This window comes from Nerophis lumbriciformis, linkage group LG27 (assembly GCF_033978685.3).
Source record: "Nerophis lumbriciformis linkage group LG27, RoL_Nlum_v2.1, whole genome shotgun sequence".
In the NCBI taxonomy this organism is placed as follows: domain Eukaryota; kingdom Metazoa; phylum Chordata; class Actinopteri; order Syngnathiformes; family Syngnathidae; genus Nerophis; species Nerophis lumbriciformis.
The window spans coordinates 7474126-7492755 of NC_084574.2; the positions used below are offsets into that span (position 1 = coordinate 7474126).

Sequence of the window (18630 nt, forward strand, 5' to 3'; positions counted from 1 at the left end):
CCGAGGCGTTCCCAGGTCAGCCAGGAGAGATAGTCTTCCCAGCGTGTCCTGGGTCTTCCCCGTGGCCTCCTACCGGTCGGACGTGCCCTAAACACCTCCCTAGGGAGGCGTTCGGGTGGCATCCTGACCAGATGCCCGAACCACCTCATCTGGCTCCTCTCGATGTGGAGGAGCAGCAGCTTTACTTTGAGCTCCCCCCGGATGACAGAGCTTCTCACCCTATCTCTAAGGGAGAGCCCTGCCACCCGGCGGAGGAAACTCATTTCGGCCGCTTGTACCCGTGATCTTGTCCTTTCGGTCATAACCCAAAGCTCATGACCATAGGTGAGGATGGGAACGTAGATCGACCGGTAAATTGAGAGCTTTGCCTTCCGGCTCAGCTCCTTCTTCACCACAACGGATCGATACAGCGTCCGCATTACTGAAGACGCCGCACCGATCCGCCTGTCGATCTCACGATCCACTCTTCCCCCACTCGTGAACAAGACTCAAATAGTTAATATTGTTAACAACTTAAAGGTGGTTAAAGATAAAACAAGCATGTTTAACACATATAGTTAATATTGTTAACAACTTAAAGGTGGTTAAAGATAAAACAAGCATGTTTAACACATATAGTTAATATTGTTAACAACTTAAAGGTGGTTAAAGATAATCCAAGCATGTTTAACACATATAGTTAATATTGTTAACAACTTAAAGGTGTTTAAAGATAATACAAGCATGTTTAACACATATAGATTCCTTTCTTTCATGAAGACAAGAATATAAGTTGGTGTATTACCTGATTGTGATGACTTGCATTGATTGGAATCAGACAGTGGTGATGTTAATGTCCGCATTTTCGAATGGAGGAGAAAAAAAGTCCTCCTTTCTGTCTAATACCACATGAAAGTGGTTGGTTTTTGGCATCTTATTTGTCCAGCTTCCGTACTCCTTTGTATACACTTTACAAGAAATACATTGTCGGCAAACTCCGTAGCTTGCTAGCTTGTGCACGCCAGCTTTCTGAGACTCTTATTTTGGTAGCGCAGGCAGGATGAAGCAGAGCTTTTATTGTGCAACTGTGCAGTCGGTCTTTGGAGTTTTGACGACAGGTGCGGCGCCAGAGTCTGTTGAAATAAAGTGTTTCTCGCCTTCCGGTAATTTTAATGAGCTGGCAGCAGCCAGCGTCATCTCAGAAGACCCTCGGGTGCCGTGAATGTCAATCAAGTGACGAAAGTGACGTCATAGTGAAAATGTATGATCGCTCATTTTTAGGACTATTTTTTTAATGCCTGGCTGGTGATCGACTGACACACCCTCCGAGATCGACCGGTAGATCGCGATCGACGTAATGAGCACCCCTGATCTAATTTAATCTGTTTGGGTTAAAAATATTTTTTGCAAACCAGTACCGGTAATTATAGTCTGCAAACTATGTGTTGTTGTTGAGCTCGGCAGAGTAACCGTGTAATACTCTTCCATATCAGTAGGTGGCAGCAGGTAGCTAATTGCTTTGTAGATGTCGGAAACAGCGGGAGGCAGCGTTTAGGTAAAAAGTAGGGATGTCCGATAATGGCTTTTTGCCGATATCCGATATTCAGATATTGTCCAACTCTTAATTACCGATACTGATATCAACCGATACCGATATATACAGTCATGGAATTAACACATTAATATGCCTGATTTGGACAACGAGGTATGGTGAAGATAAGGTCCTTTTTTAAAATAATAATAAAATTAAATAAGATAAATACATTTTTTTTTTAAATGTTGAATAAAAAAAGTAAAACAATATAAAAAAAGTTACATAGAAACTAGTAATTAATGAAAATTAGTAAAATTAACTGTTAAAGGTTAGTACTATTAATGGACCAGCAGCACGCACAATCATGTGTGCTTACGGACTGTATCCCTTGCAGACTGTATTGATATATATTGATATATAATGTAGGAACCACAATATTAATAACAAAAAGAAACAACCCTTTTGTATGAATGAGTGTGAATGAGTGTAAATGGGGAGGGAGGTTGTTTGGGTTGGTGTACTAATTGTAAGTGTATCTTGTGTTTTTTATGTTGATTTAATAAAAAAATAAAAATAAAAAAACCGATACCGATAATTAAAAAAACGATACCGATAATTTCCTATATTACATTTTAAGGTATTTATCGGCCGATAATATCGGCAGGCCGATATTAACTCTAGTAAAAAGGTATTTAATGCTTAAACCAAAAGTAAGCAAATGGTGAGCGCTCCTAAGAAAAGGCATTGAAGCTTAGGGAAGGCGATGCAGAACGAAACTAAAACTGAACTGGCTACAAAGTAAACCAAAACAGAATGCTGGATGACAGCAAAGACTTACTGTGGAGCAAAGGCGACGTCCACAAAGTACATCCGAACATGACATGACAATCAACAATGTCCCCATAAAGAAGGATAAAAACAAGTGAAATATCCTTGATTGCTGAAACAAAGTAGATGCGGGAAATATCGCTCAAATGGAAGACATGAAACTGCTACAGGAAAATACCAAAAAAAGAGAAAAAGCCATCAAAATATGATGATTTCTGCTGGTGGTGTGCCTCCGGATTTTTTCAACGCAAAAAATGTGCCTGGGCTCAAAAAAGGTTGAAAAACACTGTTTTACACGACGACACCACTTATTTATGAGACTGCAAATTTTAAGTATTTGTTTTTCTATGTCGCATTGAGTTCGACTTTTAACAATAAAACACTAGAATGCGTCTGTGTGACTTTGTGGAAATATATTTGTTTAAATTGTTGTAAAAGGCTTTTACCAAACAGTTTTTTGTATGCAACTTCAACCCTTGACTAACACCCTCCCCCTTCTACATCCCACCTCCCCGGATTGTAAATAACCAAATGTAAATAATCAAATGTATAAACTTGTTCTTATGCTTTCTGAACTCACTATGTTCTCTGCTCGCTGTACATATCCTACCAAGTCAGACCTACACTGTTTCAATGTCCATTTCTCTGATGATGCAATTGTTGATGACTGAAGTGCTGATATCAACTAAACCCTCCTCATCCCACCCCCCGGATTGTAAATAATGTAAATAATTCAATGTATATACTCTGATGATTAACTTGTGTGATGACTGTATTATGATGATAGTATATATTTGTACCATGAATTGATTTACTTGGACCCCGACTTAAACAAGTTGAAAAACTTATTGGGGTGTTACCATTTAGTGGTCAATTGTACAGAATATGTACTGTACTGTGCAATCTACTAATAAAAGTTTCAATCAATAAATTAATGATTTTCTGTATATTTTATATGAACCCACGGAAATAGAAAGCTTGTCAATTTTGTTATATTGATTTTTACTTAATTTTTATATATATATATATATATATATATATATATATATATATATATATATATATATATATATATATATATATATACGTATCAAAATTATTTGTATTTTTTAAGGAATTTATTTTCTTTAATGGTACTATGTTTAATACTACAAATACTAGTATTTTTGTGTAATTTTTTTAATTTTTTTTATATACAGTACAGGCCAAAAGTTTGGACACACCTTCGCATTTCAATGTTTTTTCTTTATTTTCATGACTATTTACATTGTAGATTGTCACCGAAGGCATCAAAACTATGACACCTGTGAAGTGAAAACCATTTCAGGTGACTACCTCTTGAAGCTCTTGAAGAGAATGCCAAGAGTGTGCAAAGAAGTAATCGGAGCAAAGGGTGGCTATTTTGAAGGAACTAGAATATAAAACATGTTTTCAGTTATTTCACCTTTTTTTGTGACGTACATAACTCCACATGTGTTCATTCATAGTTTTGATGCCTTCAGTGACAATCTACAATGTAAATAGTCATGAAAATAAAGAAAACCAATAGAATGAGAATGTGTATCCAAAGTATTGGCCTGTACTGTATATATATAACTTTATTTTTACACAAAAATACTAGTAATTGTAGTATTGGACATAATATTTCTAAAGAAAATAAATTACTTAAAAAATACAAATAATTTTGATACGTATACATAAAAAACAAAGTAAAAAACCAATATAACAAAATTGACAAGCTTTCTATTGGCTTGGGTTCATATAAAATATACACAATATACTGTACTGTATATATATTAATTTTTTGTAAATTTTCTAAAATGGTTAAAACCAGTTCAACATAGTTGTAGGAAGTTATGAATACAACTAACACTTTGTGTTTATAGGTGACAAAGTGTGCTATTATTAGTACCAACATTTTGACAACTTGCTTCCTTTTTTATAATAATTATATTATTTATTTTTATTTTTTGAAAGTGCCAAGAACATACACACTGTGAGCCACAAACGACCCCTTGTTGGCACTTTGAGCACCCCTGGTTGACTACAACAACTACAACTGCTAATAAACAATAATAATTTGTGATAAACTACCATTCATGCTTTATTGCAGACCTGGGCAAATTAAGGCCCGGGGGCCACATGCGGCTCGTTAAGCTTTGCAATCTGGCCCGCCGGACATTCCCAAATCATTTTTTTAGCTCTTTAGGATTGAAACTGTAGCTGCCATTATGATGTGCAGTGATGTTTTCTAATGGCCGGAAGTCTTCAACTATACTAAGTATTTCAATGGTTGGAAACTGCGCTTTTGCATGATACACTAGTTACTGTGGTAACCTAATTAGTTACTATGGTAATCAAATTAATTACTATGGTAATCTAATTAGTTACTATGGTCAACTAATTAGTTACTATGGTAATCTAAGTCACAGCAGCTCAGACGAGGCACCAAGCAGTGTGGGCGTAGTTTGTTTCCACAGAGTTTTTCCAGAGCCTGAAATGTGGGTGTCAGGGACAGACTCGGAAGGAGAATTTTACAACAAAGTTCTAAAGCTTAGTGATGTATCAGATTGTAGGTGTTTTTTGTTTTTTTTTACCCTTCGCGTTCATATTTCACTGTGTTTGTTGCATTTTTGTTGCGTTTCGCTTGATTGTAAAATATGTGGATGGAGAGGGGGTGTGATGTTCATATGTTGTCAATATTCAGTGTTTTATCGTTCATAGTTAATATCGTAAATCCCACATTATTGTCATGTACTTTCTGGGTGTCTCCTTCAGTAGAACATTTTAAGTTCAATTCCGTTTTTTAAGGCGGTCTGTCATAACGTTTTCAGCATTCAGTCAGACATTATTGTGAGGTTTTGTATTATCCATCCATCTTCTTCCGCTTATCTGAGGTCGGGTCGTGGGTGCAGCAGCCTAAGCAGGGAAGCCCAGACTTCCGTCTCCCCAGCCACCTCGTCCAGCTCTTCCTGTGGGCCCCCGAGGCATTCCCAGGCCAGCTGGGAGACATAGTCTTCCCAACGTGTCCTGGGTCTTCCCCGCGGCCTCCTACCGGTCGGACGTGCCCTAAACACCTCCCTAGGGAGGCGTTCGGGTGGCATCCTGACCAGATGCCCGAACCACCTCATCTGGCTCCTCTCGATGTGGAGGAGCAGCGGCTTTACTTTGAGCTCCCCCCGGATGGCAGAGCTTCTCACCCTATCTCTAAGGGAGAGCCCCGCCACCCGGCGGAGGAAACTCATTTCGGCCGCTTGTACCCGTGATCTTGTCCTTTCGGTCATAACCCAAAGCTCATGACCATAGGTGAGGATGGGAACGTAGATCGACCGGTAAATTGAGAGCTTTGCCTTCCGGCTCAGCTCCTTCTTCACCACAATGGATTGATACAGCGTCCACGCCGCACCGATCCGCCTGTCGATCTCACGATCCACTCTTCCCTCACTCGTGAACAAGACTCCGAGGTACTTGAACTCCTCCACTTGAGGCAAGATCTCCTCCCCAACCCGGAGATGGCACTCCACCCTTTTCCGGGCGAGAACCATGGACTCGGACTTGGAGGTGCTGATTCTCATCCCAGTCGCTTCACACTCGGCTGCGAACCGATCCAGTGAGAGCTGAAGATCCTGGCCAGATGAAGCCATCAGGACCACATCATCTGCAAAAAGCAGAGACCTAATCCTGCAGCCACCAAACCAGATCCCCTCAACGCCTTGAAATTCTGTCCATAAAAGTTATGAACAGAATCTGTGACAAAGGGCAGCCTTGGCGGAGTCCAACCCTCACTGGAAACGTGTCCAACTTACTGCCGGCAATGCGGACCAAGCTCTGGCACTGAGCATACAGGGAGCGGACTGCCACAATCAGACAGTCCGATACCCCATACTCTCTGAGCACTCCCCACAGGGCTTCCCGAGGGACACGGTCGAATGCCTTCTCCAAGTCCACAAAACACATGTAGACTGGTTGGGCAAACTCCCATGCACCCTCAAGGACCCTGCCGAGAGTATAGAGCTGGTCCACAGTTCCACGACCAGGACGAAAACCACACTGTTCCTCCTGAATCCGAGGTTCGACTATCCGGCGTAGCCTCCTCTCCAGTACACCTGAATAGACCTTACCGGGAAGGCTGAGGAGTGTGATCCCACGATAGAACACACCATCCGGTTCCCCTTCTTAAAGAGAGGAACCACCACCCCGGTCTGCCAATCCAGAGGTACCGCCCCCGAGGTCCACGCGACGCTGCAGAGGCAAAAACTCGGGACATGGGAGGAGTTCGGGGAAGCCATGGAAAACGACTTCCGGACGACTTCGAAGCAATTCTGGACCACCATCCGCCGCTTCAGGAAGGGGAAGCAGTGCACTATCAACACCGTCTATGGCGAGGATGGTGTTCTGCTGACCTCGACTGCGGATGTTGTGGATCGGTGGAGGGAATACTTCGAAGACCTCCTCAATCCCACCAACACGTCTTCCTATGAGGAAGCAGTGCCTGGGGAGTCTGTGGTGGGCTCTTCTATTTCTGGGGCTGAGGTTGCTGAGGTAGTTAAAAAGCTCCTCGGTGGCAAGGCCCCAGGGGTAGATGAGATCCGCCCGGAGTTCCTTAAGGCTCTGGATGCTGTGGGGCTGTCTTGGTTGACAAGACTCTGCAGCGTCGCGTGGACATCGGGGGTTTTGTATTAGTGTTCCTAAAAATAGATATACCGGCCCCCAGACACATTTGTTTCTCTAAAGTTTGCCCCCGAGTCAAATTAATTGCCTAGGCCTGCTTTATTGTGTACCAAAACAAATGCCTCATTTGTACTTTAGCACCCTCTAGTGGTTAAAAAATGTGTTCCTTTGACAGTAGTACCTGAATTCTCTATTGCTTAAGTGACTTTTTAGGTCATTTATTAATTAAAAACGTTCAACAATAAATAATAGCAGCTATATTACTAACAATAATGCACAGCAGGGTCAATAACCAAACAAATGCAATGTTGGGACCACATGCAACGACTGCTTGTTGTCGTGCAGGTTGTCATGACAACTAGAGCCCTGCATAACAACGTTATATAACTTTTTTTTTTTTTGCAAAGAAACATGATTTTTAACAAAAACCTGACTTGAATGCATACTGTATGCATACAAAAGTTTAAACTAATTTTTTTTTTTTTTTTTTTTGGGGGGGACAATAATTTGTCATGAGGGAGAACAGAACCATGAAAAATAACCAAAATAAGTTACAATTGACATGGAACATGAAAAAGAAAGTAGATTATTTATCACATGACTGTTAATGTAACTTGAGTCAAATCAATGTTTTTTTTCTGGGGGGGGAACAGCGAGAGAACAAGATGGCTGTCCCAGGACGACACACAAGACGTTTCTCTCTCTTTTCTTTTCACTTAAAACGCAACGATTTAAAAACTAACGTTAAACTAACAACTTAAAATATCTCTAAGGCATCGTTTTTTTAGGGTGACGTGAACCATTTTGGGAGTTAGTTTAAAAGTTTTGTGTTTTTTTGTTTTGTTTTGTGTTGCAACGACGTCTTGAGCGAGAGTGATATTTTTTTAACACCTATCAGCAGATTCGTCAAATTCATCAAAGCGTCGTCGAACTAAGTTGATATTTTGTCAAGTTTGTAACAGCTTTTTATATATTTTTTTAAGGATTTTATAACTTTTGAGTTTTTTTGGAGGGGGGGGCGTAATCCAGTTTGCTTCAAAAAACCGACGTGACGTATGCCTTCGTGGATGTAGAAGTCGCCGCCAAGCATGAGCTCATCCCGGGTGAGACCCCAGCAACACGCCGCCCGCTCGCCGCACACCTCCGAAGCGAGCGAGGGCATCGAGATGGAGAACATCCAGCAAGAGCAGCAGCATCACGGGGACCAGGAGGACCTGGGGGTCTCTGCTGGCACCCCGTCCTCCCCGTCCAGACAAGCCTGGAGCAGGGACAACCCCGGTTTCGAGGCCGGGGACGAGATCATGGCAGCCGACTGGCCTCCGGCGAGCCCCGGGAGAAGGTCGGCGTCCACGGCCTCCAGCAACAGCGGCTGCAGCAGCGGCCTGGGAATCTTCAACGGCGCCGGGGCCAGCCCTCAGCCGCGCCCGGGAGGAGTGTACCCGAGCCCGCGTGGGGACGACAGGCAGCCGGGCAGGCATGAGCACAGCAGCTGTATGAAACAAATACTACAGAAAATTAGAAGTAAGGCTCAATCCTCTTTTTTTTGGGTGTATATCAATGAATTTGAATATATTTGAAAAGTTTATGCATAACACAATTTTGCATATATTTCCTGGTAAGGGACAAGCGGTAGAAAATGAATGGATGGATTTGCAATTAAAAACAACTTTGCATGCTATTCTGATTTTACGAGTAATAATAATAATAATAATAATAGATTTTATTAGTAAAAAGCACCTTACATTGAGCGAACAACCTCAAAGTGCTACAGTGTATTGAAAAAAAAATAAAAAAAATAAAAAGATAATAAAAAATTAAAAAAATTAAAGCTGCAAGCAGCGTTGGTCGGGCCCGCGTATTTGGCAGGTGCTAGTCCTAAGTGTCCCAATACTTTTGTCCAGTTTTAGTCCCAAGTGTCCCAATACTTTTGTCAAGTTGTAGTCCCAAGTGTCCCAATACTTTTGTCCAGTTTTCGGCCTAAGTGTCCCAATACTTTTGTCCAGTTTTCGGCCTAAGTGTCCCAATACTTTTGTCCGGTGGTAGTCATAAGTGTCCCAATACTTTTGTCTAGTGTACCTACCTTGTCTGCATTGTGTGGGCACGTTGGTGCTTCCTGCTTTTAAGCAGCCATCTTAAAAAAACAGCAGCGCAGCAGCATCAGCGCAGCGGGTCTTTGAAGGGTCATAAAATCAAAACCGGAGCAGGTATTAAAACGCTGTTCTGTTATTTTATACACAGGGGTTTAATCTCTCTCCTGTGTTAGTTTGAAGCCGAAACGACAAACGCGCTCAGAGGAGATAGTTTTTGAAGAAAGGTGACCGGTTTTTACAAAAAATTTGTTTTGAAGGGGGAATAGCAAACTTCCTGTTGATTTTTGCTGGGGGTTGTCAATTTATGAAATGTAGGTCTAAGTGAGACCTACATAGAGGTTTTTGTTTCATGTCTCTCTGACCTTCCCAGTGGGAGTTACAGGCAGTTTTGTCAGTTTTTTCATCCGAGGAGCAGTTTTTTGTGCGTTTTATTACAAAATTGCGCTAGAGCACAATTTTGAGATTTGGGGTTAGGTTTTTTTATTAGATCACAATTTTTGCCAGTCCTGATGTGTGCGTTCAGTTTGGTGAGTTCTGAAGCATGTTAAGGGGGTCAAATTACAGCTCAAAGAGGCAAAAGTGACTGTTTTTAGTACTTTTTTGTCTTGAAGGGGGAATTGCCAACTTCCTGTTGATTTTAGCCCGAGAATGTACTATTATGAAATGTAGGTCTAAGTCAGACCTACATAGAGGTTTTTGTTTCATGTCTCTCCGACCTTCCTAGTGGGAGTTACAGGCAGTCTAGTTTTTCTTTCCTAGGGGGCGCTAGAGCGCAATTTTGAGTTTTGTGGTTCGTTTTTTTTTTAAAAGGCAATTTTCGCAGGTCCTGATGTGTGGGTCAAATATGGTGAGTTTTGAAGCATGTTAAGTGGGTCAAATTACAGTTTAATGTGGCGGCGGAAGAATAAAGAATAAAGAATAAAACCTTACAAATTCAATAGGTCCTTATGTCCCATTGCATAAGGACTCCCTTTGGGAGTCCTTATACAATGGGCCATGCGAGCCCTAATAAAAAATAAAATAAAAGCTAGAACAGCCTAATAGCTAGAACAGTGGTTCATAACCTTGTTGGAGGTACCGAACCCCACCAGTTTCATACTCGCATTCACCGAACCCTTCTTTAGTGAAAAATAATGTTTTTATTTTTTTTCAAATTCAAGACAAATTTATGTTTTTGGTAACACTTTAGTATGGGGAACTTATTCTAAGTAACAAAGACTTAATTTAGAGTTATTTGGACACTAGGGGAACATATTCTAAGTAACAAAGACTTAATTTAGAGTTATTTGGACACTCTGGGAATATATTCTAAGTAACAATGACTTAATTTAGAGTTATTTGGACACTAGGGGACCATATTCTAAGTAACACAGACTTAATTTAGAGTTATTTGGACACTAGGGGACCATATTCTAAGTAACAAAGACTTAATTTAGAGTTATTTGGACACTCGGGGACCATATTCTAAGTAACAATGACTTAATTTAGAGTTATTTGGACACTCGGGGACCATATTCTAAGTAACAATGACTTAATTTAGAGTTATTTGGACACTCGGGGAATATATTCTAAGTAATAAAGACTTCATTTAGAGTTATTTGGACACTAGGGGAACATATTCTAAGTAATAAAGACTTAATTTAGAGTTATTTGGACACTAGGGGACCATATTCTAAGTAACAATGACTTAATTTAGAGTTATTTGGACACTCGGGGAATATATTCTAAGTAATAAAGACTTCATTTAGAGTTATTTGGACACTAGGGGAACATATTCTAAGTAACAAAGACTTAATTTAGAGTTATTTGGACACTCTGGGAATATATCCTAAGTAACAATGACTTAATTTAGAGTTATTTGGACACTAGGGGACCATATTCTAAGTAACAATGACTTAATTTAGAGTTATTTGGACACTAGGGGAACATATTCTAAGTAACAAAGACTTAATTTAGAGTTATTTGGACACTCGGGGACCATATTCTAAGTAACAATGACTTAATTTAGAGTTATTTGGACACTAGGGGAACATATTCTAAGTAACAAAGACTTAATTTAGAGTTATTTGGACACTAGGGGACCATATTCTAAGTAACAATGACTTAATTTAGAGTTATTTGGACACTCGGGGACCATATTCCAAGTAACAATGACTTAATTTAGAGTTATTTGGACACTAGGGGACCATATTCTAAGTAACAAAGACTTAATTTAGAGTTATTTGGACACTCTGGGAATATATTCTAAGTAACAATGACTTAATTTAGAGTTATTTGGACACTAGGGGACCATATTCTAAGTAACAATGACTTAATTTAGAGTTATTTGGACACTAGGGGACCATATTCTAAGTAACAATGACTTAATTTAGAGTTATTTGGACACTAGGGGACCATATTCTAAGTAACACAGACTTAATTTAGAGTTATTTGGACACTACGGGACCATATTCTAAGTAACAATGGCTTAATTTAGAGTTATTTGGACACTAGGGGACCATATTCTAAGTAACAAAGACTTAATTTAGAGTTATTTGGACACTCGGGGACCATATTCCAAGTAACAATGACTTAATTTAGAGTTATTTGGACACTAGGGGACCATATTCTAAGTAACAAAGACTTAATTTAGAGTTATTTGGACACTCTGGGAATATATTCTAAGTAACAATGACTTAATTTAGAGTTATTTGGACACTAGGGGACCATATTCTAAGTAACAAAGACTTAATTTAGAGTTATTTGGACACTCGGGGACCATATTCTAAGTAACAATGACTTAATTTAGAGTTATTTGGACACTCGGGGAACATATTCTAAGTAACAATGACTTAATTTAGAGTTATTTGGACACTCGGGGAATATATTCTAAGTAACAATGACTTAATTTAGAGTTATTTGGACACTAGGGGAACATATTCTAAGTAACTGACTTAATTTAGAGTTATTTGGACACTCTGGGAATATATCCTAAGTAACAATGACTTAATTTAGAGTTATTTGGACACTAGGGGACCATATTCTAAGTAACAATGACTTAATTTAGAGTTATTTGGACACTAGGGGACCATATTCTAAGTAACACAGACTTAATTTAGAGTTATTTGGACACTACGGGACCATATTCTAAGTAACAATGGCTTAATTTAGAGTTATTTGGACACTAGGGGACCATATTCTAAGTAACAAAGACTTAATTTAGAGTTATTTGGACACTCGGGGAATATATTCTAAGTAACAATGACTTAATTTAGAGTTATTTGGACACTAGGGGACCATATTCTAAGTAACAAAGACTTAATTTAGAGTTATTTGGACACTCTGGGAATATATTCTAAGTAACAATGACTTAATTTAGAGTTATTTGGACACTAGGGGACCATATTCTAAGTAACAAAGACTTAATTTAGAGTTATTTGGACACTCGGGGACCATATTCTAAGTAACAATGACTTAATTTAGAGTTATTTGGACACTCGGGGAACATATTCTAAGTAACAATGACTTAATTTAGAGTTATTTGGACACTCGGGGAATATATTCTAAGTAACAATGACTTAATTTAGAGTTATTTGGACACTAGGGGAACATATTCTAAGTAACTGACTTAATTTAGAGTTATTTGGACACTCTGGGAATATATCCTAAGTAACAATGACTTAATTTAGAGTTATTTGGACACTAGGGGACCATATTCTAAGTAACAATGGCTTAATTTAGAGTTATTTGGACACTAGGGGACCATATTCTAAGTAACAAAGACTTAATTTAGAGTTATTTGGACACTCGGGGAATATATTCTAAGTAACAATGACTTAATTTAGAGTTATTCGGACACTAGGGGACCATATTCTAAGTAACAAAGACTTAATTTAGAGTTATTTGGACACTCTGGGAATATATTCTAAGTAACAATGACTTAATTTAGAGTTATTTGGACACTAGGGGACCATATTCTAAGGAACAAAGACTTAATTTAGAGTTATTTGGACACTCGGGGACCATATTCTAAGTAACAATGACTTAATTTAGAGTTATTTGGACACTCGGGGAACATATTCTAAGTAACAATGACTTAATTTAGAGTTATTTGGACACTCGGGGAATATATTCTAAGTAACAATGACTTAATTTAGAGTTATTTGGACACTAGGGGAACATATTCTAAGTAACTGACTTAATTTAGAGTTATTTGGACACTCTGGGAATATATCCTAAGTAACAATGACTTAATTTAGAGTTATTTGGACACTAGGGGACCATATTCTAAGTAACAATGACTTAATTTAGAGTTATTTGGACACTAGGGGACCATATTCTAAGTAACACAGACTTAATTTAGAGTTATTTGGACACCCGGGGAACATATTCTAAGTAACAAATACTTCATTTAGAGTTATTTGGACACTAGGGGAACATATTCTAAGTAACAAAGACTTAATTTAGAGTTATTTGGACACTAGGGGACCATATTCTAAGTAACAAAGACTTAATTAAGAGTTATTTGGACACTAGGGGACCATATTCTAAGTAACAATGACTTAATTTAGAGTTATATGGACACTCGGGGAATATATTCTAAGTAATAAAGACTTAATTTAGAGTTATTTGGACACTAGGGGACCATATTCTAAGTAACAATGACTTAATTTAGAGTTATTTGGACACTAGGGGACCATATTCTAAGTAACAAAGACTTAATTTAGAGTTATTTGGACACTCGGGGACCATATTCTAAGTAACAATGACTTAATTTAGAGTTATTTGGACACTCGGGGAACATATTCTAAGTAACAATGACTTAATTTAGAGTTATTTGGACACTCGGGGAATATATTCTAAGTAACAATGACTTAATTTAGAGTTATTTGGACACTAGGGGAACATATTCTAAGTAACTGACTTAATTTAGAGTTATTTGGACACTCTGGGAATATATCCTAAGTAACAATGACTTAATTTAGAGTTATTTGGACACTAGGGGACCATATTCTAAGTAACAATGACTTAATTTAGAGTTATTTGGACACTAGGGGACCATATTCTAAGTAACACAGACTTAATTTAGAGTTATTTGGACACTACGGGACCATATTCTAAGTAACAATGGCTTAATTTAGAGTTATTTGGACACTAGGGGACCATATTCTAAGTAACAAAGACTTAATTTAGAGTTATTTGGACACTCGGGGAATATATTCTAAGTAACAATGACTTAATTTAGAGTTATTTGGACACTAGGGGACCATATTCTAAGTAACAAAGACTTAATTTAGAGTTATTTGGACACTCTGGGAATATATTCTAAGTAACAATGACTTAATTTAGAGTTATTTGGACACTAGGGGACCATATTCTAAGTAACAAAGACTTAATTTAGAGTTATTTGGACACTCGGGGACCATATTCTAAGTAACAATGACTTAATTTAGAGTTATTTGGACACTCGGGGAACATATTCTAAGTAACAATGACTTAATTTAGAGTTATTTGGACACTCGGGGAATATATTCTAAGTAACAATGACTTAATTTAGAGTTATTTGGACACTAGGGGAACATAGTCTAAGTAACTGACTTAATTTAGAGTTATTTGGACACTCTGGGAATATATCCTAAGTAACAATGACTTAATTTAGAGTTATTTGGACACTAGGGGACCATATTCTAAGTAACAATGGCTTAATTTAGAGTTATTTGGACACTAGGGGACCATATTCTAAGTAACAAAGACTTAATTTAGAGTTATTTGGACACTCGGGGAATATATTCTAAGTAACAAAGACTTAATTTAGAGTTATTCGGACACTAGGGGACCATATTCTAAGTAACAAAGACTTAATTTAGAGTTATTTGGACACTCTGGGAATATATTCTAAGTAACAATGACTTAATTTAGAGTTATTTGGACACTAGGGGACCATATTCTAAGTAACAAAGACTTAATTTAGAGTTATTTGGACACTCGGGGACCATATTCTAAGTAACAATGACTTAATTTAGAGTTATTTGGACACTCGGGGAACATATTCTAAGTAACAATGACTTAATTTAGAGTTATTTGGACACTCGGGGAATATATTCTAAGTAACAATGACTTAATTTAGAGTTATTTGGACACTAGGGGAACATATTCTAAGTAACTGACTTAATTTAGAGTTATTTGGACACTCTGGGAATATATCCTAAGTAACAATGACTTAATTTAGAGTTATTTGGACACTAGGGGACCATATTCTAAGTAACAATGACTTAATTTAGAGTTATTTGGACACTAGGGGACCATATTCTAAGTAACACAGACTTAATTTAGAGTTATTTGGACACTAGGGGACCATATTCTAAGTAACAATGACTTCATTTAGAGTTATTTGGACACCCGGGGAACATATTCTAAGTAACAAATACTTCATTTAGAGTTATTTGGACACTAGGGGAACATATTCTAAGTAACAAAGACTTAATTTAGAGTTATTTGGACACTAGGGGACCATATTCTAAGTAACAAAGACTTAATTAAGAGTTATTTGGACACTAGGGGACCATATTCTAAGTAACAATGACTTAATTTAGAGTTATATGGACACTCGGGGAATATATTCTAAGTAATAAAGACTTAATTTAGAGTTATTTGGACACTAGGGGACCATATTCTAAGTAACAATGACTTAATTTAGAGTTATTTGGACACTAGGGGACCATATTCTAAGTAACAATGACTTAATTTAGAGTTATTTGGACACTCGGGGAACATTTTCTAAGTAACAAATACTTCATTTAGAGTTATTTGGACACTAGGGGAACATATTCTAAGTAATAAAGACTTCATTTAGAGTTATTTGGTTAGGGTTAGGGCCAGGGTTAGAGGGTTAGGGTTATAATAAGGCCATGCATTAATAAGTACTTAATAATGACTAGTTAAGAGCCAATATGTTACTAATTTGCATGTTAATAAGCAACTAATTAATGGTGAATATGTTCCCCATACTAAAGTGTTACCATGTTTTTTTACTGGTGCACAAAATGAATCATGCATGAACATCACCTTGTTCAAAGAACAAAACCAACACAGTGCATAAACTCACAACAAATTACACACCTGCAAATCAGTCTGACTTCTGCTGTTGCCGTATCCGTAATACGCCGATAGGGAGAAGTTTGTATTTACACGATGAGTCGGGTGTGTCTTGACCTCCGCCGAACCCCTGAAGCCGACTCACCGAACCCCTAGGGTTCCATCGAACCCAGGTTAAGAACCACTGAGCTAGAACTAGTATGCAAATATCTATAAAAAGGCTTTTTTAAAAAGAAGGGTTTTTAAGCCTTTTTTTTTTAAAAGCATCCACAGTCTGTGATGCCCTCAGGTGGTCAGGGAGAGCATTCCACAGACTGGGAGCGGTAAACCATTAAACCAAGTTGCATCATGTGTATGTAAATAATACGGGTGTGAATCTTTGGGAAATTCAAATTCCTGGTGTGACAATTCGCTTCAGACTCGTTCTTGATTCAAAACCATTCTTGAGTCAAACTGATTGCCGCAATGTATTATTTGGTATAATGATTATAATTTCAAAACAAGTTACAGGTTGGAAAAGCTCCTTCTGGTTGCATGGAGACAGCCTAAAAAAAGGCCAATAAAAAAATAAATTCTCGTTAACAAATATTTTGAATAAGAATCGGGATTCGGATGTAAATCGACTTTTTTGTGCATCCCTAGTAAATAATGTCAACAATGCTACTTTCATGTGGAAGTATATATCCCATCCCTTTGTTTTTATCAGTGTTTATTACTTTAATATAGCACAGGTGTCAAACTCAAGGCCCGGGGGCCAGATCTGGCCCGTGACATCATTTTATCTGGCCCGCAAACACCTGGAAATGATATGTGTCAATAACCGTATTTTTCGGACTATAAGTCGCAGTTTTTTTCATAGTTTGGCCGGGGGTGCGACTTATACTCAGGAGCGACTTATGTGTGAAATGATTATCACATTAGCGTAAAATATCAAATAATATTATTTATCTCATTCACGTAAGAGACTAGACGTATAAGATTTCATGGGATTTAGCGATTAGGAGTGACAGATTGTTTGGTAAACGTATAGCATGTTCTATATGTTATAGTTATTTGAATGACTCTTACCATAATATGTTACGTTAACATACCAGTTGGTTATTTATGCCTCATATAACGTACACTTATTCAGCCTGTTGTTCACTATTCTTTATTTATTTTAAATTGCCTTTCAAATGTCTATTCTTGGTGTTGGCTTTTATCAAATATATTTCCCCAAAAAATGCGACTTATACTCCAGTGCGACTTATACATGTTTTTCCCCTTCTTTATTATGCATTTTCGGTCGGTGCGACTTATACTCCGGAACGACTTATACTCCGAAAACTATGGTAATTATAATTTCAAAACAAGTTACAGGTTAGAAAAGCTCCTTCTGGTTGCATAGAGACGGCCTAAAAAAAGGTCAATTAAAAAATTAATTCTCGTTAATAAAAATGTATTTTATTTTTTTTTAGATTTTTGAAAACCATGAATCGATTTAGAATCAGGATGAATAAGAATCGCGATACGGATGTGAATTGACTTTTTTGTGCACCCCTAGTAAATAATGTCAACAATGCTACTTTCATGTGGAAGTATATATCCCCATCCCTTTTGTTTTTATCAGTGTTCATTATAGAGCACAGGTGTCAAACTCAAGGCCCGGGGGCCACATATGACATCATTTTATCTGGCCCGCAAACACCTGGAAATGATATGTGTCAATAACCGTATTTTTCGGACTATAAGTCGCAGTTTTTTTCATAGTTTGGCCGGGGGTGCGACTTACACTCAGGAGCGACTTATGTGTGAAATGATTATCACATTAGCGTAAAATATCAAATAATATTATTTATCTCATTCACGTAAGAGACTAGACGTATAAGATTTCATGGGATTTAGCGATTAGGAGTGACAGATTGTTTGGTAAACGTATAGCATGTTCTATATGTTATAGTTATTTGAATGACTCTTACCATAATATGTTACGTTAACATACCAGTTGGTTATTTATGCCTCATATAACGTACACTTATTCAGCCTGTTGTTCACTATTCTTTATTTATTTTAAATTGCCTTTCAAATGTCTATTCTTGGTGTTTGCCTTTTATCAAATACATTTCTCCAAAAAATGCGACTTATACTCCAGTGTGACTTATACATGTTTTTTCCCTTCTTTATTACGCATTTTTGGCCGGTGCGACTTATACTCCGGAGCGACTTATACTCCGAAAACTAACTAATTTCAAAACAAGTTACAGGTTAGAAAAGCTCCTTCTGGTTGCATGGAGACGGCCTAAAAAAAGGCCAATTAAAAAATTAATTCTCGTTAATAAAAATGTATTTTTTTTTTTTTTTAGATTTTTGAAAATCATGAATTGATTTAGAATCAGGATGAATAAGAATCGCGATACGGATGTGAATCGACTTTTTTGTGCATCCCTAGTAAATAATGTCAACAATGCTACTTTC

General features: G+C 37.8%; 1 protein-coding gene across 1 annotated transcript in view; it reads left to right on the plus strand.

Moving 5' to 3' along the window:
• The first annotated feature begins 7668 nt into the window (after positions 1–7668).
• The window catches only part of pkd2 (polycystic kidney disease 2), a 56310-nt gene continuing 45348 nt past the window's right edge, over positions 7669–18630 (plus strand). The window contains exon 1 of the mRNA XM_061922955.1: positions 7669–8533. Coding sequence (XP_061778939.1) covers positions 8101–8533 — 433 coding nt within the window. The 5' untranslated portion in view covers positions 7669–8100. The remainder of the gene's footprint in view (positions 8534–18630) is intronic.